The sequence below is a fragment of the Pagrus major genome, chromosome 5, assembly GCF_040436345.1.
Source record: "Pagrus major chromosome 5, Pma_NU_1.0".
In the NCBI taxonomy this organism is placed as follows: domain Eukaryota; kingdom Metazoa; phylum Chordata; class Actinopteri; order Spariformes; family Sparidae; genus Pagrus; species Pagrus major.
The window spans coordinates 33,831,471-33,859,175 of record NC_133219.1 but is presented as its reverse complement, the minus strand read 5'-3'; the positions used below and the strand labels follow the sequence as shown (position 1 = coordinate 33,859,175).

The window sequence follows — 27,705 nt, the reverse complement described above, 5'->3', positions numbered from 1 at the left end:
TTTTTTTTCTTTTTCAAACATTTTGGGATCAGTGTCTCTTACATTTTTTTCTGCAGAAAGGGCGGCGCACATTTTATTGTGCTACAGAGCCTTGTGCTTGGCAAACACTTTGGAAACATTACAAGAACCGTCTGAATATATAATATATATATATATTCTCTGTTCCTCTCCCGGATCTTGATCCCTTAAAACATTCATCGAGTGTTGTCATGAGGAGGCCTGCCAGCAAAGAGCTTTGAGCTCACCTCAGCTGCTCAGAGTCACGCCATTCCTTTGTCCCCGAAATAATTTATGGATTGCTAAAACAGGACGCGACAAGAACAAGGCAGTGACAACAACAATGACCTTTTTCCCTTTGATACCAGTAGAGGCAAGATTCGATTAATATTTAGCTAGGTATAACACTGTCACCATTGAAAGTTGACTTTGCTAAGCTAATTGATAATCCATGGTAGAAACTACAACCACCATAGCAACTCAAGTATTCTTTGGAATTTTATATATTTACTGTGCCAGAAGGAGAGGAAACAAAATATCTTTCATCCTGAAAGCAAATTCAAATGTATTGCCTTCAAGGCTAATGAGCACATACACCACATTGAAAATGCAGAATTAAATTTGGACAAAGCTAATGTGCTGTGTGGTCAGAGCTTTAACTGATAGAGGTCAATACAGCAAAGTAAAAACCATTTGCTAAACATCTCTCACATAAAATGCTGCTGAAATAAAGCATACAGTAGGTTACTTACAGCAATTCAACCATCCCCATACAATTTTATACAATAAACATAAAGCTGGTCTTTAATTACCATTTCCCATTCTGTGTATGTGCGAGTGCAAGTTCTTGCTGGTATCTGCATTTGTGTATATGCCCTTTGATGTCTTCCTGGAACTGTACAATGCTACTGCACATTTTCTTTAGTCTCCATAGGTCAAGGATGTTTTTATGTTCTCAGCAATGTTTTCCCAGAAGTTTCCCATGCTTTTAATTTATTATTTTCTTTTGGCTGTTTGTCAGGCTTAAACATTTTTTTTTTTTTTTTTTTTTAAGACTGCTCTCCTTCCCCTGACCTTGTATACTGTGTGCATGTGTTCAGCCGTTGTATTCTCCCCCAAAGCAACAACTCTAAAAATATGATAGAGAAATGCTTTGACCATGACGCATATTTATGTGTACACAGACGAGCGTAAGGCTGCGAAATCAACTGAACATGCAAATAATTTTGTTTTCCCCATCAGTCAGCAACACGGTTTATCTCTGCAAAAACCCAATTATACCAGATAATTATTACCCAGAGTGCCCTCTGGAAGTTTCCATGTTGACTGACCACAACAGTCAGCATGGCAATTCATCTCCGCTCTATGCACACACACACACACACACACAAACAGACACACACGTACTTGCATGCATATCATAGTGTTGTCTTAACCAACAGGCATCCTGCAGGGTTTATCCCAATTCTTCTTATGCAGTGTAAGTGACAATTTCTGCACATTTAAGCATTTTGTTTCCCCACTCAACTGTGAAATTAGCAGATTTTTTTTTTGCCCACAGTGGATTAAAATTTTTGTTTGTTTTTGTGTGTGTTTAAGTGTGTAATCAGCGTGTATGTGTGTGTGCATTTGCCTACAGATTCACCTAACTTGTCACTGTTAGTTTTTAATAGCAGCAAAGGAAAATCTCATTATTAAACCATAATATCTACAATCTCTTGCACTAGTATATATTTCAAATACATAAGCACGCACTCACAGCAGCAACTTAAATCCTTGTTATGGAACAAGCAGATGTCTACAGCTGCTCACCAAGCACTGGGGACTGAAAACATTTTAATTAGCCATCATTGTTTTTTGCATTTAAGCTGAGCTTAGCCATTTTTTTTTCTTGGCAGACAGCTCCTTTTTTCTTTTTTTTTCAACTTAAAAGTCTTTACACGTAAATAATTAAAGCAGTCATTAGTTGCCTCTTAAACATTCCAAGAATTCCAAGTGATGAGAGAGGCTTTAATGTTTGTGGAGGCATACTGACACAAAAGTAAATCAATTGAGTCATGAATGAATGATTCAAAAGTCATACATCAAATGATAGTCAGTTCACGCCGGGCGTATAATGGGCTCGAAAGACAGTGCTTGCATACTTATGTATAGTCCAGAGGCAAAACAGAGCCCAATGCACCTAATGAGGATGTCCATGCATGCTTATTTTTGGGTATCCTCCTCTTTCTGACCTTAGTTTTATGTTTATCTTAAGTCTCCATTTACTCAAAAAGTAGCACACTTTAAGATTTAAGTATCACCTTGAAGATCATTGTTTGTGTGTGTCAGGAGAAATATGTTATCTGCATTCAGAGTACCGACATTATGCGGGAGCAATTTTTTTTTTGTTTGTTTTTTGTTTTGAAACCTTGCTTTATCTCCTACACATCTGTCTGTACGCAGATGTGCCAAGAACACTTTTTTTTGTAAGTTTTGAAACAAAATAACAAAACACTTCTGCCTACTGTTGTTTTTTTTTGCATTTAATTAAGAGAAAGAACTATACATACAACAAAAGCTCTGCTCTATGAAAACCTATTTTGTTTATCTACCAACAGCCCAGATGTTTTCCGAGTCATTATAAAGTTTCTTAGTACTTGATGCATCCATTTAGATAGTGGGACTCAAAGCACTTACCTACGTCGGGGTACAAAGGTCCACATTTTTTAGCTGTGCTCCTCACCTACACATTTTCACAGTGTTGATACTTCAAATTCTTCTCTCACCCTCCGCCTCTTTTAGCGAGCCGATGTGGGACTTTCTGCCCTGACCATCACGCCTGAGCGAGAGAGCGTCGTGGACTTCACCACACGCTACATGGATTATTCCGTGGGCGTTCTGCTGCGCAAGGCCGAACGCACTGTGGACATGTTTGCCTGCCTGGCGCCCTTCGACCTGTCACTGTGGGCGTGCATCGCGGGCACCGTGCTCCTCATTGGCATCCTGGTGTACCTGCTCAACTGGCTCAACCCACCCCGGCTACCCATGGGATCCGTTTCCTCAACAACACTGTACAATTCCATGTGGTTTGTGTACGGCTCCTTTGTACAACAAGGTAAGGAAGGAAACCGGATGGAGGGAGGGGGAAGCATGAGCAGTAAAGCAAAAGAGGAATGTCAAAGAATGAATGAATGAATGTTTGGATGGTTGGATCAGGCTTGAACAGATGATTGAGGTTTGATGGATACATACAGTAGATGTGGTGGAATGGTAAATGCTGGCTGTTGTATAAACTGGTGTGCCTAAACACCATGCCATTACTGTTAGGCAGGAAAAGGAAAGTAGCACATTGTGGACTGGAAAAAATGTTGATAATGAACATAATTCATGCTACAAATATGTTTTACTCCAACATGTATTTGGCAAAACTAGTTAGGAGTGTATGATAGTAATTTTTAGGAAAATAGTTCAGGAAAAGTAGTTTTTTTTACACGTCACAAGACTTGTGTGAATAATATGAGGACAGAAGTGATCTTAAACTAAAGGTAGGATAGGTTGTGTGGATGGTTATCTGAATAGATGAGCTATGATATTTTAACTCATTATTAATTGATAACATCTTGTTTCACTGGGATCATAAAGTGAATTATTATGTAACATTTAGATGTATGAACAGATTTAGTAATGAACAGTTTATATGTGAGGATGACAGATGAGTCAGCTGACAGTCGCTGTCTCACATAACACTAATGGGCCATTGTTGTGGGGAGGACATGATCAACACCTGACAGGTGAAGTCAGCCTTCTCATGACATCTGCATCTGTTGTCCCGTTGTTACCTGGCAGTATATAAGTCAAGACAATCTCAAAGCCTGGAGAGTACACTATGCTCAGGTCTCCTCTCGATGCCTCGTGTATTAAAGAGGTCGATTCATCGCTGTAATTCTTCAGAGAATGAGCAACTGTCAGACTTTAACAAGGAGAATTTCCCTCACACTTGGTTATGGAATGAGTGAAGCCAGCATACTGTTCGCTCTTGCTTTTTTAATGAAGTAAGTCCAGCTCTATAATTCTGGAAACCCCAGAGTTACTTGTAGATTTTTATAGTTTATAATTCTTACCCCAGCTGGCAATCACAAGGTGCACCGTTGTGTTGTTTAATATTTTGCTGTTGGCATATTGACTTTTTACAACATACTTTATTTGCAGGGTCCATCACAAAGGGAAAAGATAGAAGGATAATGGGAGGGGAGGGCATAGGAGAAAAATTGTGATTGCCAAAGCAATCTAATGTCAAAAAGTAGAATTTTGAATTTAATAGCTGTCCTCTGGGTGCCATAAGTGTAAATTGACCTTTCGTGTATGAGCGCAATAGTCAAATGAGAACAAAAGGGAGGAGAGGTTTTGTTCCAGATGGATTGAGTGGAGGATAATAACCTCATCCTGATTATCTACACAAAGATTTTCCAGAATCCAGCGGCTCATGCTCCGGTGTGTCGATCAGACAATCAACACCTATGGAAAGACTTAAATTGCATCAGTGCAGGAATAGAGCAAAGGCGTGGAGAGGAGAGGAAAAAAATCCGGTTGCATAAATGTGTCCGTGTGTTTGAGTATCCATATGTCTTTTGAGTAAAGTATGAAAGAGCGACACTAAATATCCCCATATTCTTGTGTTTGCATCTGCACACATGTGTGTGTGGTTGGTAGAATAATAAATAAGTAACTGCTATCTTCCAATGAGCACAGTGTGCTCCTGCTATCGAGCTCTGAGACTCGCAATAGTTCATTTTTTAAGCCACATTAATTATGCAAATTTTAGGAGTACAGATTTTTTTTTTCTTCTATTTTACGTTTTTTTATGCCCCCTTTCAGGCCCTGAATAAGCAACTGATGAGCATTCCACCGTTTGGTAAATAATCCTCCATCTTGTGCTGCAGCTAATGGTGGTAATGATGATGATGATGATACATGCTAATTGCTGTTTGATATTCGCAATCGTTTCTCTTTTTAGCTGTAATTAACATTTTAGTCATGGCATCATTAGGGAGAAAAAAGGAGAGGGAGAGAAAGGATCTAATTCTTCAGGAGTGGGTTTGTCCTTTGTGTGTGTATACGTTGGTGTGTGTGTCAGTAATAAACTGCACAGTGTGTGTGAGTGTGTGTGTGTGTGTGTGTGTGTGTGTGTGTGTGTGTGTGTGTGTGTGTGTGTGTGGCATCAGGTGCATGTTCTTCGTGTGAGAAGAGCTGTGCTTTAGCCACAGGTAATTCGTTTTTCTGATTTGGCTGGCCAGAAATATCCTTCACAAAATTAACTGAGCATGAACAGACTACTGCCACAAGGCTAAGTGGGCTGACCTTCACCGGCTTTAAAGTCACCTGGTATGTGCTTTACTTCCGTCTCAGCAACCATTTTGTAAAGCAGAGATGTCAGCCTTCAGACACATGATAACTTCAGGTTTTGCATCAGGGTCCTGTGCCTTTATACATGACAGACGCAGTCACTCGTCATTAAAAACCCGCTTTCTCACTTCACCCCAGCAGCACAAAGGGCAGTCTGGTGAGACATCTCATTCATGCTGTATTGTCAGACAAGCTTATCTCAATGACTGACTGCCAACCCTCTCGCGTAGAAGTGTGTGGATTAGCCAGGTCCACCAAGGTGCTCGCACTCATCACGTAACCAAGGCTCGATGTGGAACCTTGGAAATGAGCGGGGCGACGACCAGCAAGCTGTAGCTGATATGCTGGACAGGGCCCAAGAGGTTGCTCGACCCCTTGTAGAATGTGCCCGCAACCCAGCCGGGTCCTGAAGGCCTGAGCTGGAATAGGCCGGTGTAATAACATCACCTATCCAGTGAGAAGGTCTTTGTTTTTTTCATGGGCTTACACCTGCTGAGCTTAGCTTAGGAATCAAATTGTCCTGCTTCCCAAAGGCCTTTGTTACACATAAGTTGCAAAGCGCAACCTTTGCACAAAATGAGGAAAAAGCTGCCTCGTCCACTGCTGAGCAAGCACCACCTTTGGGATGAAAGCATTAAGCCCCAAGGTCATCCCCAAGGGTTCCGGGGATGAGCAATATGCGATCATAGAGTGTGAATATCACTCACAGCTAAAGCAGTGGCTAAAGACAAAAGCGAGGCTACTTTTAGAGGTAGTATTTTCATGTATATGTGTCAGCACGAGCCTGAAACAGATGGCTGGTGCGGGCCTCCAGAACTACAGTCAAATCCCAATCCCAGGACTTCGGCTTTGAGTTGGTGTCTCGGTGCACCATTCATACAGTGACCAACAAGGGGATGCTGGCCTGCCGTTTTATCTTCAAAACCAACAAGCAGAAATAGCAGCCAAGTGCACCCTGATAGAAGAAAATGACTTCTTTTTGTCAGTTCAGTCCGGCAGAATGGACAGAATTGAACTAAATGAACACTGAAAGGGGATTCCCTGTTCTAAGCCAGGCCCATAGGGCGAGCTGCAGGAAAGAAGGTCCTGTTCAACAGGGCAGAGAGGAGGTGAGCATCACTCCAGAATATCTCTTTGCGTGCAAGAGAGTGTAACTGTCAGAATGTAGATGTCCCTGACGGTTGTTATAGACCGCGTGGTCGTATTGTGTGATGTTTGTTACACTCCAGTAAAGGGCAGTGTTTTTTTAAACGTTGTGTTTGTTTTTTTCTAATGAAAAATTGTACCCACTGCACCCTCGGCTGTTTGCCTGGATGCGTCAGTGAACAAACATTTACTTCCACAAAGTGTTTGTGAGTGGTTTTTCAGACTTGGAGTGTGGCACTGAAAAGACCAACACTTGAACTGAGCCTCTTCAACACTTGGCTGGAACGCGCAAACTGAGCTCCAAGCCCACGCATCGCCGAGAGCAAAGGGTGGCACTGGAGGTGTCCGTTCCATTCTGAGGTCTGTCAGCTAGTGGGCTTGCCCTGAATGACAAGTGATATATGAAGGTGGATGGCCTTGACACATGTGTCCTGACTGCCAGCATCTTTGGGCTAGCTTAACGGAGTGAATGCTTCTTTGAAAACGCAGGGGGGCTCATCCCATAGTGAGGTGAAAGAGAACACACACACACATACACACAACACATGTACACTGAATATTCATACAGCAGTTTTCTTGCAGCAGCACCTGTATGATGTCCCAGACCTTTGTGCTTCACCCTGAAATATTACCCGTAGGGAAAATTGATTCAGATGCAAACACACACATTCCCACAGCAGGAGGGAGCAAGAGATGAGTGATGGGAGAGAATACTCAAACATGACGCCGGAACTTTGCTTTTGGCTGGAAACACTTTGAGACGGTGAAAAGGAGAACGAGGGAGGTGCAAAGGGATTACACTGATGTCTCGCTCCATTCTTTTCTTTCTCCTTTCTCTACCTTTGACAATTTCTTTCTTTCTGCTTCCCTTTCTTATACTTTAATTTATTTCTTGTTTCGTGTCCTTTTGTCCTTTCTCTTCACTTCCTCCTCCGTTAACCTCCCCAGTTTACTTTCTGTTTACATGTCAGTCTGCCGTCTGTGTGTGTTGTGCCAGTGGAGGGAGGGTCACAGAAAGGAAGCGAGAGAGGGAACGGGAATAGTGGGAAAAAAATGTCTGCACTCCGTGTACTCCATAAATTATGTGTAATTGGTCTCAAGGAGAGCGAGAGAGACAAACAGAGGCAGAGAGGGAGGTTAGGAGGTAAAGAGACACAAAGGGAAGGAGTTCATCTGACAACATTTCATGGTTGGTTTTATATTTTGTAAACTGCTTCATCAAAGGCAGAGTGCAAATGTGGGATTTGGTTTTTATTATTCAACAGTAATACAATATCAAATCAAACAGAAGCACCTCAAAGAGCAACTTTGACCGAAAAGAAAGTTGATCCAGTAGGTGTTTTTTAAGGATGTGTAGCAGGAATAAATAAAAAGTCCCACATCCACACTTAGTAACCTTAGTAATATTGACAAAATGCTCTGATTATTTACCTCCAATCTTTGAAAAAGAAGCAGTCAAGGAGATTGAACATAAATTTATACAGCGCTAACTTTACAAGCAACCATCAGGTAAAGGATGTGAGAGGTGGATATACAGCACACTCCGTCAGAACGAGGTCACACAACACGTCACCCGCTGTGACAAAAAGTTGTCCATACTTTGAAGAGCAATAAACCACGCTGAGGGAGAGGAGTGTAAGGTCAAGTGGTCTTTGGTGCAAAGTATGAATAAACAAGCGGTGGAAAATCAAACGTAGCGCTGACCTGTAGCGCACAGGCAGATGCTGTTCCTGCTGTGTAGAACCAACCAAGCAGCAACCGCCAGGAAAAAAGAAAGGAAGCCAACAAAACCAAAAAGTGCCACTTGAGGCTAGCTCCAAAAGTGATTTAATCCCAATCGACCACCATATTATAAAGCCCAGTTTACAGCATGGATATACATGTTTAGAGCCTGGGACAGAAAGCGACTTCGAATATACATATAACCCACTTGTCTAAAATACAGTATAAGGCTCAAAGTTATGCATTAATTAAAGGCATGGGGGCTTTGAGCCCCCTCACTGAGCTTCACAAAGGCTCTTCAGGAACCTATGGGTGATGTCGCCGAGACCACGTCATGTTTTATGCAGTCTTTGCAGAACTTTGACTCATAAGCATGCAGATGAGGTAGAAAATGGGAGAGACCATCTACTAACACACATCTGTCCTGGTTGTTGTTTAGACCTCGATCGCGGTTTTGGTTTTCTTTTGAAAGCAGACAGCGTCTCCGTTGATGCCGACACAAATTTGATGTGGGTATTTCAACAGTGAGTCAGAGAAGCGGGAATATGGGGAACATGATTTGCAGTTGATCACACAAGAGTTTAAATAAGGGCTAGAGACAGAATGAGGTATGTAAGTAGTGTGTGCAGAGGGGACGATGAGTGGATGTGATTTAAAGAGGATGTGAAATGTTTCCTAAGGAGATTAATTTTCAGCTGCAGTTGGTTACACTTTGGCCCTGGCTGAGGTGAGAAGGTCATTCCAATATTTTTCAGAGCCAGGAGGGGGAGGAGAGTCGAGGCTGGGATGAGTGATTACCAGGTCACATTATTAGGAGAGCCAAGCACACAACATTATCAGAGTGCAGGGCATTGACTGGGCTGGTATGGAGAGCCTGGACAGCCCGTGGCCTGGAGGGATGGGAATGCGCACTCATTTGCAGACTTGTACGCCAGGTTGTGGATTTGAAATAAGCCACCACAGGCTGTCAGCGGGGGTGAGGGTGACATGCAAGAGCCCAGGAAGAAGGAAAACAAGACCTCCAGCAGTTGTAGGAGTGCGGTCAGGAGAAAGTTGCAGTACCTCAGACGCAAGTTTCAACGAGCTGAGCAGCAGTAAAAGCAGAAAATGCTTGAAAGCAAAAAAAAGCCTTTAGATGGCAGACACATTCATACATGGCGCGGAATGAAAGTGTTTTTCGTTGCGGAGGATGATAATGCCGCTCAAATTAGAGTCCGTAAAGTGGATTAAACATTAATTTTCTATGGATATTGGAGACAGAACAAAACCAAAGGCAAATTAAAGTGACCATTTTGTTACTGTGTTTGAGTCATCTGGAGAATTCTATTGAACATCCAAAGCAAATGTAGTAATGATGCAATTAATTTGTGATCCATTTCATTAAAAGCAAACCTCAAAGAGCTGGAAAGAAAAAACCTAATTCTAAGAAAGAAGAAGACAGATAAAACACCAAGAAGTCAAGAAATAGCAGTAAAAGCAGTGCAAAGATAATTTAGCAGTTTCTGGGCCAGTTTAAAACAGAAAGCTCCGGATCCGAGATGCCCTCAGGTGTTGCTTGGGTGGTTAGGTTCTGCAGGCCAGAGAGCATCTGCAACAGATTATATTTGGAAACTATCTATGAAACTCCTTTCTTGGTGTTTCTAGAAATGTATTTATTTATTTATTTTTGGTGCAGAACTGCAGTCTCCGAGTGAGGAGAAAGCTGAAGTGGTCACAGTTATCAAACCGACTGTGAACTCTGCTGTGATTGAAATGTTCAAACGGACGACAGAAGCTGGCTTTCGAAGAAGGCATCTCTGCTGATGTGTAACCTGTGTGGGAGTAAGGGCGGTGCTGTTACGCAAGTCAGAGGGCAAAATTAAACCAAGAGAGACAGAGTGTAAGGGCGGACGCGTTACCCTCTTCCTTCATCCCACTTCCTGTGTTGATACCTTGCTGTCTCCCTTCATCCATCTTGCCGTCTCTTCACTTCCTCTTCTTCCTGTCCTGACTCCTAAGTTTTGCCAGCCAACGTTTGAGCCAAAGCAGAGCAGTCAAAAGCAAAACTCTGGTGTCACACTGAATATTTGTCTTTCAGAAATCTCTCTCAGAGTCGCTCTCTCTGTCTTTTCTGGTGTTCTCCCCTAATTAATGTCCCAACCAGTGGGGGAGAGGGAAGACACCGTGGAGAAACAGACTGTGTTTTTGTGGGTGTGTGTGCAAATGCGTGTGTTATCTTAGCATGCAGCCCCACTGTCAGCGTGAGTGCTGCTGTCTCTCAATTAGAGCAAACTTTGTGGGAAATACATACACAGCCACACGCATACGCACACTGTGAATTAGCTGTTTTCACTGTATGAGAGAACTGCACAGACAGTCCAACACAAACACACAGGGAGGGCCATAGGCCATAATCAACACTTTCATTTCTCCATCTGCTGCTCCGAATATCTCTCTCTCTCTTCCCCTTTCTTTTATTTTCCTCCCACACACTCAGCACCTCCCTTTTTGCCCCTTGCTGTGCATCTATCCGTCTATATGTGTGAGTAAATGTGTGTGTTTTCCTTTCATATCCTTGTTTGAGCACCATATAGAAAAATCCCTGATTGTTTCTCTGTTTCCTTCCTACCCTTCCTCTTGTATTTCATCCCTCCTTCCCTCCATCTTCCAATTCTTTCTACTTACCGCTGAGTCTTCGCAATGTGAGGTGCGTTCACATTCAGCACTCCCCGTTCTCTCTCTCGCTTCCCTCTACGTGTCTCTCCCTCCATCATTATCTCTGTTTCTGCTGTGCCATACTGCTGGGAATCCAACGTTATCATCATTTTCGCGCTCTCTTCCTCTCTTTTTCTCCCTCTCTTCGCCTCTGTATGACTTCCTCTAATCCATTATCCCTCTCTAACGACTCTGTTCTGCTGCTGTGAAGTGGACCCAACTTTAGGACGTGCGTCCCTCCTGACTGTGCCCCTCTATCTCTCCATCTATCCTCCCTCCTTTCTTCTTTCGCTCCCTCACACAGTCTCACCGAGGACTAGAGAGATGTGCCACGGCGAAAAGAGACCGTCCCTCAGCAGTTCCATTAAATGCGCGTCTCTCCCGCTCTCTCTTCCACTGTGTGCGCTCTTGTTTCTGTCACAGTTGCTTCCTTTCCTTTCCTCCTTCGCCACTTGCCCTCCCTCCGTCCACTACTTTCTTACTGCTCGCCTGTAATGAGGTCCAGCTGTTTCTAATTCAGCCGCATCCCATTCAAACCTGCTTTCATCCCATCTGCCCTCCATGCAAACTGTCCATCCATCCACCGTAACCACATTACCAAGTAAAACACACGCAGTATGTTTTGTAAGTACATATTGTAACATATGAGATACGTGTATGATGCATCTTACCAGCTGAACAGCCGAGCAGTATATTTGCAAAGCAGATACACTTGGCTTCATCTCGACAAGCTACAACATTAATGCTGCTGACATAAATATAATATGATATAATATAATATGAATAAAGACTTTGACAAGAGCCATTCTGCTTAATGAGATCGTTTAATACATGCTAAGGTATTAAGTGCTTTTTTGCTGAAAAAGCTACTGCACTTCATTTAAAATGTTGAAAACCAGAATTTTATACTTTATTTAATATACTTGTGTTTAATCTTGCCCTAACTGTTTTCTTTCTGCCACTTGGGGGCAGCTGCCAAGAGCTGACAACAGAACAATGACATAAAACCACCCTTTAAGTTGATTAGGCTTACTGTTTTTACACATCCAGCAGATACGGAGCAACTTTAGCAGTCATTTGGAATTGTGTTTGTGTCCTCCTGATTTAAAGTAGTGCTTCACTGCTGGAAAACTAGGCTGTCTATGCAGCAGACAATATTTTTTTTAATTTGGTGCAACATGACTAGAGAAAACATGGAAAATGGGCTGTGGTATTCCCTACAGCTCAAAAGGTAGAAAGCTTAAAACAACCAGAACCAGACCTATAAACATTCCCCCTAATGGGTGACATATTGCGAGTTGGGCGTTGCTTGCTTTTGCCTCGGAGACGGTATTGCAGCCAGCCTACAAAAGACCATTTCATATTACAGCTACACAGTGCACTAAAATATGTTGTTGATAACATATTAGGAGAGAAATAGACAATGATGAGGATCATGGTTCAAATGTGATCAGCACTGCAGAGTTTTTCCACCCTCCGTTTTCACAATACAGGAACAATATGGCGACCACTTCTGGTTCACAATCTTTCACTTTTGCAGCTAAACAGTCTGCTAACATATATGTTTCTCTAAACATTTTAGATGAGAAATAGGCAGTATAGGACCAGATTCTTGGTTTATAGTTCATCAGCACTGCCAAGTTTTGACAGTTTGACTCTTTCTGCATTTTGCATCATCACCGGCAAAAGAGTGGGGGTTTCTGGGTGCAGGCAAAATGCAGAGAATTTTAACATTCTTCGTTTGTATATACTACCAACATTGTAGTGATACAAAGCTGGCTGAAAATCATCAAAGCTCCCATTTAAGTCCAACTTTCAGTCTCCTTTTAGCTCCGTTTAGGTCTTCACCAACTCCTGAGGGAAATGTTTGCCTTTCAGCTGCTAAATGCTCCAGTTTGTGCTCAAGCTAGACACTAAAGTAGTGCTTAGTATTATGCAGTTAAGCATATGTAGGGTTTATTTCAAGCTTTTCGCTGAAAACAGCTTCCTGCTGTGGCAGAAAATGATGCTATGATAGCTGTGAAAGAGAGCCAACACAGTAAAGTTGTGGGCCAAAGAAGATGTTAAAACGCTGCTATAGAGCTGGTAGGAACTGCAGTCGGGTGATAATTATCTGTGCATATGTCGCTATGAGCAACGCCTTTCTAGTATTTCACTGTTAATACAGGAATGCAGGTTGCACCCCCTTTAAGAAAGGATCTGAATACTCAATCCACCTCATCCACAGTCCATAATTTGTGGGTAAAATGGTCAAAAACTGATCCCAAAGTCTAGAGGATATGAATATTTGAGACTCAAAGGATGGATTGTGGGTGCTTTAAACACATCTCTGTGTCTGCTAGTATACATAATAGCCAACATTACGGATTCAAAACGCATAACAGAGTGATATTCAACAGTCGCAGACCTTGCACAAAGACGCACGTTCAGCAATTGGAAAATGGAAACGTGCCTCCTGTCTGGGTTTCCATTGTCGTCATATGGGGCAAAAGATCTGGCCTTCAGCTTTAATTGCCCTGCCTCTCTCCCGCTGATGGAGTCGGGAGCTGCAGCCACCAGCTAAAATATGTATTTCATATTACCCAGCATGCATGCACTATGCATGTCAGAGTATAATGTATGTGTTGACACTCACATGCTGTTAGCGCTCTCTCACACTTTCTCGCTCTATCTACATTGAATGTTTAATCATGCTGGTTACGTTGCATGGGCAAAATGTCTCCTGCTGCTCCTCCAAAGTAAATGTCACATTCATCTGGAGACCACAAACAGAGACCCGGGCGCATAGACTGAGGGTTACCCGGCAAACATTAGAACATATATAACATAACGTTGGCTCTGTTTTACTGAGCAGATTGTAGTAATGCCCGACCAAAGATTTATACCTCCCATAAAATATATATCTGTCAAAGCAGCCCAGAAGCACACTTGAAATTGGCTGGTCTGGCTTTTTTTCCACCAAGATTCTTTCACCAGGGAGTCGGCGAAGCTGCAGCAAGCAGGGACAGTAATGAGAAGGGCGGCTTAATTGTAATACAAGCATATTTATTTTGGGCTCTCTGTTGTTAACGGCCTCAGATAAACAGACCAAGTGAATTACGTTTATTTCCCAGTGAATGTGTTATAAAGGTCAGTCTCTGAGCAGAATGCAGCTGGAATAAACAATAGATTTAATTGTCTCCTGATAGATGTTGTGCTCACGGTAACTTTTTCTAATAGTTTAAGTTAATGTACATATTGTTTTGGGGATATCTGTTGAGTGCAGGCCTGAAAAAATGAAGCAAAAATGCTCGCAGTGTAATGAAAACTCAACATAAAAGGATAAGGCGTTTAGTAATTGGAGTTCTACTGACTCAGGATCAATAATACAAGGAGAAAGATACAACTAGTATTCGTCAAAAAGACAATAAGACAAAGAATAGATTTACTGGTTCCTTTTGTTCAACCACAAAAGGCATGGCAGCGAATGAGGCCCTGATTTTCCTCAATAACCCTCAGTGAATCCAGATAATTGCGAGATTTATGTGATCATTTATGTTAACAAGGCAATCCCGGCTCTGCCAACCCCCAGCAAAACTCCAAAACAGCTCAGCCAGATGGAAGAAGAAAGCAAAAAAGGAGGAATAGTAGATAGGTAAGTCAAAAGAGATAAAACAGTGGGAGAGCAGAGTGCTGCACACCTTGTTAGACACCTTGTTAGTGCTCTGTCAGTCATTATAGCGACTGCTGAGGCAGGACTCTAATAATATGGAAGGCTGTAACCAAAGACAGCATAGCTAAAGCTTTCACAGTGGCCAAACTAACATGTTAGCTGGTGTTATGACTGGAAATAAATACACTACAAGCTAGAGAGAGGACAATGGAGGCAGTGAGGTGGTAATAGAGGGCATGAAACAATGTTGTGGGCCAGAATAAACCAGAACGCATGAAAAACATTCTGTTGAAGCTCATTATATCAGTGTTATGGGGTTCAGAGAGGTCATACTGACAGACACAACATGTGATTCAAATGCAAATGAGGTATAAAATCACTTGCCTCCTGCCTGTCGAGTCTGAATGGGATCAGATAGTCGGAGCTGGCTTGTGTGAAAGTCAGTCTGTGCGATGTGCAGAGACAGAAGTTTCTGTTGTCAAACGTGTCTCCATCTTGAGTGAGATTAGGTTGGTATCTGTAAATCCAAATGCCAAATTCCCCAGATCCCAGTCCAGAAGGTGAAGGACAAGTCCGCTCCATGGAGGCCCCATCGTGAATTCGACTTATCTCTGAGTCGTCGAGGCATAGACACAGGTCCTCTGGGAGTGCCCGGTGTGTCTGGCATCAGGGTGTTGGCAGTGGATCCTTTGAGTCCTGTGGGTTGTGAGGTGGGGCCTCCATAGATCGGACTTGTTCTGGCATAGCCCTTGCCTGATCGTATTGGGATTTGGGCAATTTGGAGGCCAAATGTACACCTTGAGCTCTTTCTCGTGTTCCTCCAGCAGTTCTTTTAGTTGGCGGGGAGCAGTAACCTACCTATGTCTGTCTGGCAGCCTGGCACCATTTGTATCTGCTTTTATGCATTCATTATAGACTAAAAGAATAAGCACATATTGTTCTGTGTTGTTGTAATCAATACTCCGAAGGAAATGGAAACGATGTAGTTGACTTTGTGACAGCGGTGCCACTTCAAAGTGCGCTTATAGTACTTTATTTCTTGTGTTTAACAGTCTCATCTGGCCAACACATCTGTATACAGCAAGTTGTATTTGCTCGAAATTATAGATCGTTGCAGTTCACTCAGCCTCTTTGTGTGTGACAGGATGTTTTTCTTTCTGATTATAGGAGGGCTAAAATTAGAATATCCAATCATAACCTAATTCAAAGAAGAGTTTTATCATCAGCCAACTAATTTTGTTATGGTATTGTTGAATAAAACTTGCTGCTCTACTCACACTACAACTGCTTCTAGACTACGTGAAGTTTGTAATTACAATAATTAGGTCATTTTCATGACTGTTTTGTTATTTGCTCTTATTATCGCAGTGACTAACTAATGTGTAAATTAATAAACAGCTTTATTTTACCATTTTTGCTGCAGGGCTAAAAGGAACAAATTAGATTTTGAGCAGAAAGTGATGGAATATAATGAATAGAATGTTTTCCCAGTTGAATTAAAGGTAAAAGTAACCTTTGTCTTAAAGCCGTGGAACAGTTTTGTTGGGATTTTTTGACCATTGGAAAAGGGGTATAACAATGCGCAGCACCATGCAAAAGAGTGTGTGTGCGCTCACCAGAAATAAGTTGCATTTGTTTCAGGGGAAGCATCAGTTTCCAGAGGTGAGAAGGGTGGCTGAGAGCGTTGCAAATTGCGTGTTATTGGTCTGCAGTAAAATAACAAAATACACAACGGGAACTGAGAGGAAAATAGTGTTTTAGAAGCGTGGGATTTACAAGAAGAGAGAGCAACAGAGACCGTGCTTGTTAAAACTATTCTCTGAGGTCTTGCCCAGCAACATTCTTTTTCACATTACCTTTGTGTTCTCCAGAGATGAGGACCACTTCACAGCCTAATCAAATGAGGCAAAATGCAATTATGCACTCAGAGAAACCTGGGTCACTTTAAGCTGATCTGAACATTAATTACTGAGTTCCCATGATCAATACCATTAAAGCTGTGCTCATAATTCATATTTGCACTGACAAAAATATTCAGTGTAATAATGGCAGTTATACAGAAACAAAGTCAGTGAGAGGAACGAAAAATGTAACCAATAAAAAAAGGTTTAGCTTACCATTTTTCAGGAGCTCACAACTTTTATACCACAAGAGGGTGTACTTTAAATTACTGGTGCACCAAAGAAAGAGGGAAATGGTTAGGCAGGATGGAGAGCACCAATCGTAGTCCAGCGTGGAAGCATTGCACTGTAAAAGAGGACAATGCTCGATGTAAACATTGCGACACCATCTTAAAATTCAGCTCCAGTACAAAGTCAACATTGTACCACCTGGAAAGTCAGCGCCCGACTGTTTCAGGGCAAGTCTAAAACACGGTCCTCAAACAAACACGATGGTGCAAGTTAAATCTTGGCCACATTGACAAGTGGTTAAACATAATGAGAAGAAAGGAGCTTCTATCGTGTCATTAGGATTGTTCAAATAGTACTTAAACTGAGAAAAAGACATGCATTTCTTATCTTATTAATGATTAATCCATCATCGATTGTTGACATGGTTTAACTATCTGTTAAGAAAAATGCAATCTTAAATCGGAGCCAAAAAAGAACGTGAGAGAAGTTTTGTTGAAACAGAAAGAGCTCAACTTATGTGGATGACGTGTCAAGAAATACATCATACATTCATTCTTATGCCTGTTGTAGCAAACAGGAGATACAAACCCATAAAACTATACAGGGTACCTTTTACAGATCCTTAAACTTACATCCTGACCTAAAGACACAGGACAAAGTCGAATGCCCTTTCTCTGAAAGATTTTCCTCACGTCTTTGTTTTTCTGGTGAAAATAAAAAGACACAAACAAACCGAAGCTCACGGACAAACGAGACAGATGCGCACAATCTGCCGTCTGAGTCTTAATGGTTAATTAAAGGGGAAACTGAGAGGTTGCAGATCTGTTTTAAATTTCCACAGTGAGTGCGGACTAGCTGCCCTTGAGAAAAGGGGGAGGAAGAGGAAGACGAGAGAGTGGAGAGGAGTGACAGAGGAGGGCGTGTGGGTTGCGAGGTGTGAAATATTGAGAATGACAGTGTTAAAATTGAATATGAGCAACTCAAACGCAATCACTATCAAGTGAAGGAGCTTAGAAATACACGCGCACTTGGAGACTTGAGTGTGTGTGCACAGGAAGATGCACACACAGATTGCCCTAGTCAAGGGAAAATTGCTGAGAGAGCCATCTGTCAGAAGTTGCACTCTGAGAGGCAGCCATGGTCTTATTGGTTTGATAGAACAAGACACAGTATGCATACAGTCACCTTAAGTCGACAGTACTGTAGCTGCTAGCTGAATTCACTGTGTGTGTGTGTGTGGTGGACACGCACACATGTGCCACTGTGTGGGTTTTTGGTGAGAAAAAGGAAGAGAGATTAGAGAGCCCTGGATCGAATCTGACCGGCTTTGTGTTGCCTCTGTTTGTTTGGTGCAGTATGTGTGAGTTTTTAATAAGGAGGCTTCGTCGTCACTGCAGGTTTCAGACACCCACAACAGTTGGAATATCTTTTGTCGAACTTTTTTTGACTTATTTTACATAACTTTTTTTTAAAATAGATTTGTAAACGCATGCCTTACAGAACGGGCAGAAACATAGTTTACCATTACAAATGTTTCCTGTTCTACCATGAAGACTATTAGTGTGAAATATTAATAAATAACTTCATCCATCACCACTCTTCTAACAACCCTCGGCTATTATGGATTGGCTGCACACTGGTGTGTGAAATTCTCTTTCTTTCTGCAAGAAAAGCCCTTACTTTTGCCCTTTTAGAAATAAGCGTACAGAAATACAAAAGTGCCAAATACACATGAATACCAACACGCTCACACGAGGCCTTGACTTCCCGTTGGCTGTTGTAACCCTTATACTATACACAGATTGTATTGATCCATATATAGGAGGCGAGCACGGAAACACAGCCTGTAAATAAGCTCAAAGAATTTTTTGCTGACTCCAACATTTTTATGTTCCTTTCAACTGTGAACAGGAGGCAAAAGTGCTGATGAGGCTTGAAGAAATGGAGGAGAGAAGAGGAGAAACGAGTGTTTCTGTAATAAGTCCAATGTCAAGCAATTTCTGCATATGGTACAAACGCCCAGCCTCACACTGACACACACATTCAGAGCGGTACTCTTAACCCAGCTATTCTGGGAGGTTACCACACTAAGCCATAGGCAGACTCACACACACACAGACAAACAAACAGAATAAGGCCAGGTTTATCGCCGGTCTCCACACTTGGCCCGGTGCAGTCTGGAACTTCTGCTCTAACTTCATTCATTCCGAGGAATGAGGAAAAGCTCTCGAAGGCCAAAAAGCAGCCAGTTTTAATGAATGTTTACAAGCGATGATGCAGCAAGTTGGGCAGAGTGTCCCTAAAGGGCAGACACACAAGCACACAAGGAAGTGTGTGTGTATGAGAGTGTGGTTCAGTCTCCGAAAAAATAAATAAATAAAAGAAAATGTGCCGAAATTAACCTAAAATTGAGTAAAACTGTTTTTAGTTATTCCTTCTTTAATGGTCCCATATTGTTGAAAGTTACTTCTTTTTTTTTAGGTCTTTTTGATTATCAAGCAGGTGCAGGTGCTTTATAAATGTTGCTGAAGTTGCTAAAGCAAAATGCTCCAGAGAAATGCACAGCCCGTATTCAGAGACGGTGCTTTCAAACAGGCTGCCAGGACTTCAGTAAGGTTGTGATGTTGCATTTATACAGCCACTGCTCCAAACAATACCCCTGGCTCAGCTGTGGTTGCAAAAACGACAGAGTTGATGTGGAAACGCGGTGGGCGCTGCCTGCTCAGGCCTGTGAAAACTGACCAGTCAAAGCAGACTGGGCTTTTTGGGACGGGGGGCCTTAAAGAGACTAAAACAGAGAATACAGACAGAGGGTGAATAGAGGGGCCGCTACGTTGGACAGTATATGAAAAATAATGTGTTTTTGACCAATAAAGCATGTAAGCATTTTCTAGTAGACACACAAAAAATATACACTTTGAAAATGAGCGTAATATGGGACCTTTAAAGAATAATGTTTGTTTTTGACACCCAAAAATCTTTCTCACTGATATTAAAGAAAGCCATTATATGTATTAAGGCTACAGCTTGGCACCCTGACAACAATCAAATCAGCTTATAATAGCCATTAAGGCATTCCTCTCGGGCTACATGTTTGGCCATGACACCACACAAATGGCTGCCAACCACCAGCACAAGACACTGTAGCATCTCTCAGTAGCAAACATGGAAGTCAATCAGTTGTCTTATGGCTTCAGATACTGGAGAGGTTTGTGTGGCTGTGGCAAGAGGGTGAGTCAGTGCGGTTGTTTGGGCCCGGTATGCTGTTGTCTGTGCACCAGTGACTTTCACAATGTAGTTCTTTTCAAAAATACCATCATTACAAGCAAGATTTCAAAGCCAACAAGAGGCGGCAGGAGAGAGAGAAAGCAACAGAGAGAGGGAGACCCAAACTGTTAGATTTGGGTCTCACTGTTAGAACAAAAATTAGATTTCTGAAGTTGGCCTTTTGCAATTAAAATTTTCAGTAAAGGGTCATCAAAACACTCTCTGCTCTCCTTTTTTCATGATGAAAAACAAGAACTATAATATCTTCCATAGGCACAACAAGGCTGAAATGAATTAATGTAAAGTGTTATCTCTTTCCCCTGAAGACACAGACACACATGTAATATGTAGACCTAAGCACAAAGAGTCTTTCCCTACTTTGCACACACGCAGACATGACTGATATCTGCATGGCGAGCACGCTCCGAAGCGCAGCTAAGTAGGGAATCATTTGCATTTCAATCTTTTAATTTGCTCCCTTTTTGTGAAATTGAGCCGACTTCCACAAGCCAGCCGCACTGATGACAGAATCCCATTCCAACGTCCCCCCCTGAGGGCGATTCTGTACAATTTGAATATCTTTTTTTTCCCAGTTCGACTCATATTGAAACCCATCTTCATATTACACATGTTGAACTCTTGTGTTCATGTTCTGAACATGTCAACTCTGCAAAGATAGAGTTCAAGACACATTATGCTCAGAAATCCAGAATGGAAGTCGTCCTCTGGTCTCAGAAGAGTGACAGAAGAGAAGAGACAGAGCAGATTTTCTACAAAATACTGTATTTGTCAAAACACGGTCGGTTGTGGCGTACTTTTAATCTTCCAAACTCCACTGTTGTGCTCGAGGTAACTTTTGCCAAGAAAGCAGCAAAGACAAATAAAAAGAATAAATAAAGTTCTGCACTGAAACAATCAACATTTCATTTAGATTTTTAATTACCAAAACAAGTCAAAATTGTAACTTTTCCAACTTTTACAATTACTGTTATCTTCCATTTGATATCATAAGCACTCTGTCTGTATAATGGAACTGTTTTGTTTAGTTAGTAATAGTTTTAAACTTTTTTTAATTTCAATTTTTTGATTACTTCTGATTCTAATTACAATCAAGTAAACAGATGATATCAGGATGTTATCTTTTTTTCCCAAATATTTTCCTGAATCCAGAGAAAGTGGATCTCGAACCACTTCACCCATTTGCTGTTTTTTCACTTGTTTGACAAAAACACCCACCCTTTTCACGATTAATGACGATTTAGTCCCTTGTAAAGATGCTGTGTGCAGACACATGCTGGCCTGGTCATGTTCGCAGACATTCGGCTTACAGTGTGTGTTCAGTTTGGGGCACAGGTGACTGACAGATTGGACAAGGGTTCTTCAAAAAAGTGTAACATCTGTGTCCTGCAGTAATGATGTGGCATGTTTACCCAGCATAAAACCAGATCAAACACTTGGATATCCACACACACATCCACACACACACACACACACACACACACACACACACACACACACACACACACACACACACACACACACACACACACACACAGGCCTTATTTAATCTATTTAGATGATCTCTGGCTTGGTCTCCGCACCACTTTGGCTGTTTCTCTCTGACCCTCTTCCTCCCCCACGCTCATATTGGCTCTCTTTTTTCGCTTTGATCTCCTCCTGTTTTCCATTCCCAGGATACTGTATATGCATAAAACAAATTCAAATAATTATTCAAACTACAGGTATGCATCAGTAGTAGATGCCTGCTTATTTGCATCATAACATTTATATGTTTATAAATGCGTAATATGGTTATAGATTCTATAATTTATACAATTATATGTCAAATGAGGGTAAACGGGGTCCAGAACTGCATGCATACATTTACCATGATACCGTGAAACTGTTCTCCCCGACTTGATTCTTATTTTATTCAAATGCACACAATCTTTTCTACGTCATGAGATGTAAATATTTAAAGCGTCTTTCGATGTGTATGCAGCACATGTATTTCTGTGCATACACATTGTATGTCTGTGTTTCTATGCAATTGTGTGTGACTGTGTGTGTGTGTGTGTGCGCGCGCATGCTTCTCGTGTATAAATGCTTTTAATCACATGTTTATGTGTGTTTCTGTCACTGGCTACTGTAGATTGTGTCTGTATGTAGTGTTCATGTCAATAAGAACCGGGCCCAGAGCAATTTGTCAACATCAGAGGTGAATCGTTGCCAGTATGAAATATTAATATGTCATTCATGAATATTAATAACTTTATTGAAGCAATTACCATAATACCAACACTCCTCAAGCACATGTTACACTTACTACTAAAGGGAAATAAATTATACACTAAGTAATATGGATTTATTCCCTTTATGTGCACACACAGAGATATTAAACTGCTCATCTCTGAGCGGCGAGTCGAGCTCTGCGCCGCTCAGGGACCACACAGGAGAATTAGCTGCAGTATATCTGGTACAATATACAGAATATATATTGCGCATTGTCCCTGACAAATGACAAAATGAAATAGATATGTAAATAAAATGTATTTATATGAGACTCGTGTGCACACGCAAGAAACGTAAGTGCTGCGTACAGCTGAAAAATCAATATCTAAAAATGGAGAAAAAAAAATATCCTGAGACAGGTCGATTTAAATCTGGTTGCCGAGTTACTGATTGCAATCTGTTATGCTGAGTGTAATCAAGATCTCTCCTGTCACAATCAAAATTCTGGATGACATTCATAAAACAATTAGTTTAACTTTATCGAAGTCCTCCTGCTGTTGAAGGATAAATGCAATTAGCTGAAGACTAACTTTCACATCATCATAATAACCTCCCATCACTTTCAAAGTAGGTAGAATATATATTAAAGAGTATATAATTATTTGTCTAATGAATATTAAATGTTGAGAAATGTTAGCAAACAAAAAATGAATAGGGTAATGTGAACATTACTACGCCATTACGTTTCCCCATTACCCTTTTGCCTACACACTTAATTCCATCTTCCCGACATAAATCTTCCATACGTTGTTTGTTTACCACGCGACTGTTTGTCAGAATCATATTCCATCATGTTTTGATGATAGCCTGAGGTTCTTATAGGAAATCAGACGGCATGCTGGGAAGGGAGATACCATTAGGCCCCATCTCCGATTCGTAAACTTCATGCATCTCAGCTCAAATCCACCACATTACTGGCCTGCTGCATCCTCATAATGGCCCGCGCTGGCTTGAAAAAACTGCTAACCACATGGAAAATCCCTCTTCGCTTTGGCTGATAGCCAGGGGTATTAGAGGTGGCACATGTACAAAGGAGAGATTCAAGAGCAGAAGGCAGGAGAGGTGCTGGAGGGAGGGATGCATGCATTCTGTCATCCTCCGCATCCCCTCTTCCATTCTCTCACTCGTCTCCCCCCTCCACCCTGGCCCCAACACCGTAATATGTCTTCCCCAAGTTGTTTATAATCACTGGGACACCATCGGTCGAGAGTGATTGAGGTGCTGGAGAAGAAATGGATGGCAAAAAAAAAAAAAAAAAACGATTCCTGCAAGTCATCAGACAGCAGAGGGGTATAATCTGAGGCAGTGGATGGGCCTGCTCAGTGGTGAGATTTGAAGCTTTACAAGAAATCCACATACATATAAAACCCTCCTGGATGTGCCCACCGCTCGGTTGGTTTCAAAGCTGCACTCGTCTGGAGCTACCTTTAACTGCAGCATGTCAACAAGGATGGGGGGGGGGGGGGGGGGTGGAGAAGTGAGAGGTGCAGAGAGGCAAGGAGGCAAAGTGAGAGAGGCAGACAGGCAGAGAAACACGGTGAATGTGTTTGATGCAGATGAGTTGGCTTATAAAATAATGTAGTGCGCCAAAACCTGCTGGAGACAACAGCTCCTGCATCTGACTTATTTTTCATCCCTGTTTCCGGCTGTCCCTGTTATTTCACTCAAAACAAATGAATAACTGGGTGTAGACATACTGCATGTTTGTGGGGATTTTGCAAGTGCATGTGTTTGGCTTTGTTTTCTGTGTGTGCCTTGTGACGCTTCTGAATTTGTTGAGTCAAACAAACAAACAAAAATGGAGTTGCAACCAAACTACGGCCTATATTCTGACCAACCAAAGTTCTTTGAATGTCAGATTATCGAGACTGTTTCCGTAACAGTCAAAGCTCTTTAAGAATCGTCGGTACTCATGTTGTATTACCAGCCGCGTCTCATTGGCACGTCCCCCAGAGTCTCATCCAGATGCAGAAGCTACCTTCTAGCATCTGTCTGTCCTGAGCACACAGGAGACCTGGTCCAGTGTAAAACCAAATTCAACAATCTTTTCCGAAACCTAGGATTTGTGGCCGGACAGCACACAGACGCTAAAGCCTTGCACATCTGTACGAGACACTGATCGCGTGTACAGGCCGTGTTTGTGTTTGACAACCTGGGATGAGAAATTTCTATTTATACTGGAAACTTAGCTTGAACGAGTTCAGAAACCTGCTTATCACTAACGGTGTCATATAATCAGCGCCATGCATAAACACTATCATAATCAAGCATATTATGTTGCCTGGAGATGCTGGAAAGTGTTAATTACATTACACTCATAATTGCTGATACCGGCGATTAATGTATTTGCCAAAACACAGATAACGTGCTCTGTTTTGATTTCGATTTGAAATGAAAACTTGTTTTTCTCGACCTAATGTGGCTTTACCAGACCAACTTCAACTTAAAAGTTTTCCATTAGTAAAAAAAAAAACATCTTTTCACTATTTTCTTTCACTCAAAGTTGTCAAAGTAGTACAACATGTGATAGAGTCGTAGAGTATGAGTAATCATGTTTATCTGTAATGTTTGATGGAACCTTTTGGGGCTTTGATAATGAAGAAGTAGTTTCTTTGATGCGATGCTGTTGCTTCTTTCGAACAGCTTCCTGTCTTGAGTTTGAAAGACATCATTATTTTGTTTTCAAGCTTTGAGAAAAAAAAAAAACATCTTTACAGAATTCTGTGACATGAAAAGCTGTCTTCAGTGTTTTAGAAAAAAAAATATAAAAACTTGCTGTTTTATAAACTGCATGATTGGCAAAGTATATTATGTGAGATTATTTCGACAGCAGAAGAAAGTCTGAAACTTGTCATGATGATTTAGAAGGGCTTATGTTTTCTGTTCGACAGTAATGGAAGATTCAAAGGTCCTCAGTATACCAGCGCGTAGGGCTCTTTTTTTCTGACAGCACAAAGACAAGTGAAAGCAAAACATGTTGGTATTCTGATGACCATGAAAAGATGTTTGCCGGTCGCTTTGGTACGTGCGTGCTGAGTGTGGATGCGGAATAATGTAATTATAGACCTTCTGATTTTGATGTAAAACTCACATTAAAATCAAATCCAATGTGTCAGTAGCAAGGCTGCCAATAAAGGAAAGCAGTTTGCATTCAGCTAAAGAAGAATGAAAGAATCTCACCAGTGCTGCTTCTGTCATCCACCACTGCTTTAGTCGCCTGTATGAAACTGCTTTCCAGGCTTTTTTTTTTGTTCTTTTATTCTTCTAATTTTATTGTAGCTTACACAGTCGGTGGCTGTCAGAAACAGCTTTTGTGTGGATCAATGAGTTACAAAATAAAAATGCGCAATATTACGCATGAAAAACAACATGACATGACCGGGAAATCAATATCTCAGGAAATGTAAATTCAGCATTAAATGTACATCGCCTGACTTTGGCGGCACATTTTTTAATGCTGCAGGTTTGTGCATCACTTGTCTGAACCTCCCGGGATGCAATAGGATTCTCTTACTTGGAGAAGCTAGTGTGGTCAAAAAACAACTGTGATTGGTGCAGCTGTTAAAACCACACAAGATGACTATTGCTGACTAAGAGGATAACGATTCATCTTACCAGGTTTTAATTGGAAAGGTGTACAAGTATAACAATTATTATACAATGTCAGACAGACACAATGCTTTTACGAGACTCGTGGTTAGACTTATCAGTGTTTCAGCAGATGGGTGTGTGATTATGATGGATGCAAATCTTGTATAGAATAAAAACCTCAACTAGTAACCAGGCTAAAACCAACCAAACAAAAATGGGACCACAGGCTGTGACAACCTGATCTGAAATAGCCCAGGGAGACTCGCCAGGTGCTTCCAGGTGAACCAATTAACACACACAGCAATCCCTACTAAAACAGGACTCTGTCACACTCCCCTCCATGGCTTATAATGTATATATTATAACATATATTCCATTCACCCAACTCCAATACCTAAAGAACCAATCACAGAGCTAGTTTACATTAACTTCCTGGTAGAAAAGACCTGGGTCACGTAGCTTATTTTAATTCTCATTTTTGATTATGTTATTTCAAAGTGTATATCAGTCATCTAAAATGCATATTTGATGCTTTCATATGAATACAGCACTTTATTTGACCTGTCGGGGCACAGACTAGAGTGGAGTTTAACCAAAACGAGCAGTTAGTCTGACAGCTGGTGAGATGTCACTGTCGGGTAGATTCGCTTTATCAGAGATGCCAGCAAATTAACGCAGCACATAACATAAGCACAGCAGAAACATCAGATAGGTCGGACCGCCGTGCAAATCAAACGCCAGTTGTCCACCTGAGATCGACTGTTGTTGTCAGTGTGGCATCGCGGTGATTCAGACTTTATAGTACTGCATATACACTATATGAGCCATTTTCTGATTTAACTTTTAAAATAGAGCCTGTATTTTGAGAGATAATTTGTTCTTTCTCTTTGTCAAAAGATTCTAGATAAAGGAAGAAGTTTAAAAACTTCATGAATACTGTCCAAAGTATGCTGGAGCACACAGAATAAGGCAACAAACTTTGACTAGGGTCTTCATCCGACTTGAAGATGAAGATGCACGTGAAGTTTTTCCTGATACTATTGATTTCTGCTCCTGATTTGTTCATAACGTGTTAACATGTGACGCCAACAATGGTGTCGGCTGCTGCTCACAGAGATCAACCTGTGAGTGGATTCTCACATGCCTGTTTGTTGTCAGCCTACTGTGCTATCCAGCCAAAACATCCTTCAGCGAGACACTTTTGAAGGCTATGAGCGAATAAAATTGTTCAAATTGTAGTAAAAAAAAAAAAAGTTACATCATTTTGTTGCAAGATTGCAGCGTTTTCCAACTGGGAGCTGACATCAGCTGAACATATTCCAACTCTTCTTTCCTCATTTATAAAGCTCTAATGAACTGCTCCTGTCTTCTTTCATCCAAGAATGAGTGAGAGTGATGATGTAACTTCGAAGAGAAGCCTCAGAGCGGTTGGCAGCGGGAATGTACATTTTAAAAAGAGATGGTGCGTTTGATAGAAGTGGATCCAGAATCCGGTGGACAGACACTGTGAACTGTCTGAAGTGGGAGAAAGGCAAGCAGAGAAAAAGAGAGATCGATTATTCAAACGTGTTGCTGCTGATGCCGCTGTGGGATGAGATTACAGTCACAAGTCTGCACAAGTGGACGCCACAAGCGCCTCTCACCGCATTTCAGCACAATACACAGGACAGTACTGGCGACTGAAGGGGCTTGTTTACACTGACAGCATAAAGTGAGGAGTATAGAGGCCACTGTCTATATGCCATGCACAATATCAGTGCTGCTCCTCAACTCCAATTTGGCCAGCCACATCTTCCTTTGTCTCATGTTTACCTGAGAGGGAAGATA

General features: G+C 41.6%; 1 protein-coding gene across 1 annotated transcript in view; it reads left to right on the top strand.

Annotated features, from left to right (window-relative positions):
- The window catches only part of grid2 (glutamate receptor, ionotropic, delta 2), a 406,897-nt gene that overhangs the window by 301,355 nt on the left and 77,837 nt on the right, over positions 1-27,705 (top strand). Inside the window, exon 11 of the mRNA XM_073465777.1 lies at positions 2,782-3,094. Within this exon, the coding sequence (XP_073321878.1) occupies positions 2,782-3,094 (313 nt within the window). The remainder of the gene's footprint in view (positions 1-2,781; positions 3,095-27,705) is intronic.